Source organism: Myotis davidii, unplaced genomic scaffold, assembly GCF_000327345.1.
Source record: "Myotis davidii unplaced genomic scaffold, ASM32734v1 scaffold557, whole genome shotgun sequence".
Lineage (NCBI taxonomy): Eukaryota > Metazoa > Chordata > Mammalia > Chiroptera > Vespertilionidae > Myotis > Myotis davidii.
In genome coordinates, this window is record NW_006289557.1 from 303,851 (window position 1) to 307,862 (window position 4,012).

The 4,012-nt window shown below is 36.9% G+C and overlaps 1 protein-coding gene across 3 annotated transcripts in view; it reads left to right on the top strand.

Annotated features, from left to right (window-relative positions):
- Positions 1-4,012, top strand: part of ATP13A3 (ATPase type 13A3) — a 100,997-nt gene that overhangs the window by 42,112 nt on the left and 54,873 nt on the right. For all 3 annotated transcript variants that reach the window (XM_006761994.2, XM_006761995.2, XM_015562810.1), the window contains exons 8-9: positions 630-764; positions 1,193-1,265. In XM_006761994.2, coding sequence (XP_006762057.1) covers positions 630-764; positions 1,193-1,265 — 208 coding nt within the window. The remainder of the gene's footprint in view (positions 1-629; positions 765-1,192; positions 1,266-4,012) is intronic.

Sequence of the window (4,012 nt, forward strand, 5' to 3'; positions counted from 1 at the left end):
ACCATTTTCCTTCCTTTAAAATCTTTCCCATTGCTTATAAATGATCAGAAATTCTTTGCTGAGCAACGTTTAATCTTTCTGCAAGTTGTTTTTGAGTCTGACACCCATCTTCATACAATAATGCTTCTAATTGTTGGTCTTCAAACTTTTTTGGTTGACCTACATGTTCTTTGTCTTTCACATCGAAATCATCACTTTTAAAGCGTTTAAACCAGCGTTTACAAGTATCTTGATATGGAGCATGTTCACCATAAGCTTCCAGAAGTATACAATAACTTTTTCTCCAAAATAAAGTAATGAATTAAAACTTCCCGCAAATACGCTCTTTTTTTGGCATGAAATTCGACATTTTTAAGTGCAAAAATATCTATGATGTTAACACCTTCCGCAAATTTGACATAACTTTTGAAGCTTGTTGTCAATACAACAAAATAGCATACATATCAAATTGCATATATATCAACATATGTGTAACACCATCTATTGAAAAAAACTCCGCAATATTAACTGGTACACCTAGTATCCTGTAGTATTTTGTTGGTTGCTTCTTAAATAAAAAGATGGAAAATCTGTATGGTTATAAGCATTTTATTCACTTTGACTTAAAAAATTTTGTGGTTTTTTTTTAGGTTCTCAATCCATTTTACATTTTCCAGCTGTTCAGTGTTATACTGTGGTGCACTGATGAATACTATTACTATGCTCTAGCCATTGTGATTATGTCTATAGTATCAATTTTAAGTTCTCTATATTCCATTAAAAAGGTAAGTTCAATTTATTATTGATTTCACAACTGTATTTATATTTTGTAAGGTGCATAGAATAGTGCTTGATACAAAGTAATACTCAATACAGATTTTCTTTTAGTTATGAATATGTCCCTTTTTTTTGAGGTAGGGAAGGCAGATCTTTTTTAGAGTCAGTTTATTACTTGACCATAGGCCATAGCAGGGGTCTATTGTTGTTTATCATAGGCTGGTTCTAGTGTTTTCAGGGATCAAGTGCTTTTTATTTTGTCTTTAGCTAAAACATCGTATAGTTTTTTAAATCTTTTAGTATTGACATTTTTAAGGGCAGAGTGATAAGCGTTTATTTTATTAACTTTATTTTATAGTACCCTTACTTTTTAATATATTGAAGAGTGGTTTTATATTAGCTAGTTTTTATTTTTTATTTATTTTTCTTATTTCAGCAATATACTATGTTGCATGACATGGTGGCAGCTCACAGTACTGTGAGAGTTTCAGTTTGCAGAGTAAATGAAGGTAAGTACTTCAGGTGACTCTTGACAAAAATAATCCAAAAATGATTTCTATTAAGCACTAATATATGAAACAAGCCCATGTGTTATATATACATCTATTTCTTAAGAAATAATGTATGTGTGAATTTGTACTCATCTCTGAGTTTGTATTGTATTAATTCATTTATATGAAATTGTATTTTTCTTTTTCTACAATGTAACAGCTACTATACTAGGCTCTGGGGATGCAGTGCTTATCAAGAAGGACGTAGTCATTGCGTCACTGAACTTCATACTAGTTGGAAAGACAGATGATAAATCGTGAAAATAAAGTGTGACAAGTGCAGGGAGTGTATTAGATATTAGAGCTCATTTACTGTAGATGTCAGGGATGGCTTCTTTAAAATATTTTTTAAGTGGTTGAATTAGATAAGAGGTAGGTGAGAAGATAGTATGGTGGGAATGAGTGAGGGAGAAGAAGAGGGTTCTAAGTGCCCAAAGGCCTGGAGTTTGGTCACTGTAAGAACTGGAAGAAATTCAGTGTGGCAAATGTAGAAAGTTGGTGATGTACAGCCTTCTAAGGTATGTTGAAGAATTTTGACTTATTCCAAAATGCAATGGACAGCCATTGAAGGGTTTTAAACAGGGCAGTGATCTGATAATTATTAGCCTTTCTAAAAAAAATTATTCTGGCTGCCATATTCACACTAGTTTAGAGGGGAGTAATACTGAAGGCATGAAATGGATCAAGTTGAAGGTTGTGGAAATGGAGAGAAATGATGTGGGTTTGAAAGCTATTTGTAGGGCCATGGAACAGGATTTTACGATTCATTGGATGCAAGGTGGTAGAGATGTCAGGCTGGGGGATGGATGTTTAATTAACATAGTTTAATTAAATAGAAGGAGAAGCAGAATCTTAGGGAAGGATAATGTTTTGGACATGTTAGTTTGCTGAGATATTGAAGAGGTAAAGGAGATACGGGGGAGGTAGCACAGCATCACGGGCCTTGGGGACCATAGCTGCTTAGATTTGTGAGGAACACCAAATTAATCTCTATTTTCTTGGCTCAGTATACCTCCTCCAAGTGTAAACAGTTTGGCCTAGCAGGTTACTCCTTCCCTGTGCTTCCTGGTCACTTGCTATTTTAGCTGGGAGTATCTGTCTCTCTCCCCTACCTGCAATGTTAGATGTGTCAGATTATTGGTGCTCCTCCTTTTCCTTCTCTGCTGCTGCTGGAGATAATTGGGATGCTAGGACATATGTACCATTCAACTTATATCGTCCTATCCCCTTTGTATAGTCTATCAGATCATTGATATTTTATTTCCTGGTAGACCTAAGAGGAGTTGAATTTCAAGTGGTTTTAACAGCTTTAAGACTTTTAAAAATAGGTATCTTGCTTAAAACTGAAGATTATTGTATCCATGTACTAAATATTATTAGAATCCTTTAAAAGTTTTTTCCTCATAGCTTAGTAAACTAGTTCTTTGTTGTTGTTTTTTTGTTTTTGTGTGTTTGTGTGTATTTGTTTTTATGAAGGAGTGTCCTACACAGTCACAAAAAATAGTTTTCTTACACATTTTTGTTTATAAACTAATGTAACTGTCTTCTGAGCATAGTATTAAACCTAGGTGAGAGAGAGAGAGAGAGAGAGAATGTCCAAATACAGGGTGTCTCAAAAAAATGTATACACACTATAAAGGCATTGTTTATTAAAATACCTTTCATTTTCAAAATGAAATAGAATCTGCAGCTATCAGCTGCTAAAGTATGTATACATTTTTGGGGGAAACCCTGTATAAGACAGTCCTAAAGAAAAACCTTTTACATGGGAAGATCTTTTATAAAGTCTTTAGCTAACTTGAACATAGTATACACATTTCTAAGGAAATAGTGAAATGGATACTATATCACAATATTTATTTTAGAAATTCATTTAAAATAATGTCTAAAATATTAGGACTATTTTAGGAATAGTGAGTACACAGTGAGACTTTCTAGGTTATAAAAAGTGGCAACAAGAAGAAGAATGCTGTAAAAAATGCTGTTAAAAGAGAAAGTAGGGGGAGGAACCAAGATGGCGGCATAGGTAAACACCTGAAATTGCTGCCTCGCACAACCACTTCAAAATTGCAACTAAAAGACAAAACAGACATCATCCAGAACCACAGGAAGGCTGGCTGAGTAGAAATTCTACAATTAGAAGGAAAGAGGAAAGCACACTGAGACTCAGAGGAGGTGTGGAAGTAAAGTGCAGAGGTACGGAGGCGCACGCGGAAAGGGCTGGCAACTGAGGACGCGGCTGTCTTTTTCATTCGGGAGGGAGACACAAGCTCCCAACGGCTCTGAACTCCAGTTCCCGGCGAGTCTCTGGGAACCAGACTCATACATGGAGAAACTTGAGGGAGGCTTTCTCTCAGAGGTGCTTGCAGCGATTACCGTGAGACCCAGGGCCCGTAGGGCAGGGCCAAGGACCATTCATAGCTGTTTGCTCTGCCCTGTTGATTCCCTGAGATCCTGCCCCACCCAAGTTGGGCGCAGAGGCTTTTGCATATGAATGGCCTGGCCCTTTGCAATCTAACATTACCTAACAAACTGCAGCTGGGCCAGACAGATCCAGAACATCCAAAAGAAGGCCCACGGCCCCACAGCAGCTTGCATTGCTTTACAGGGCCTCATCTGGGCACCTCCAAACCCCAAACAAGGAAGGGGAATCTACAGATCTCTTCGTAGCTCCTGCTGGGTAGCCTCAGGCAGAGGCTCCATTA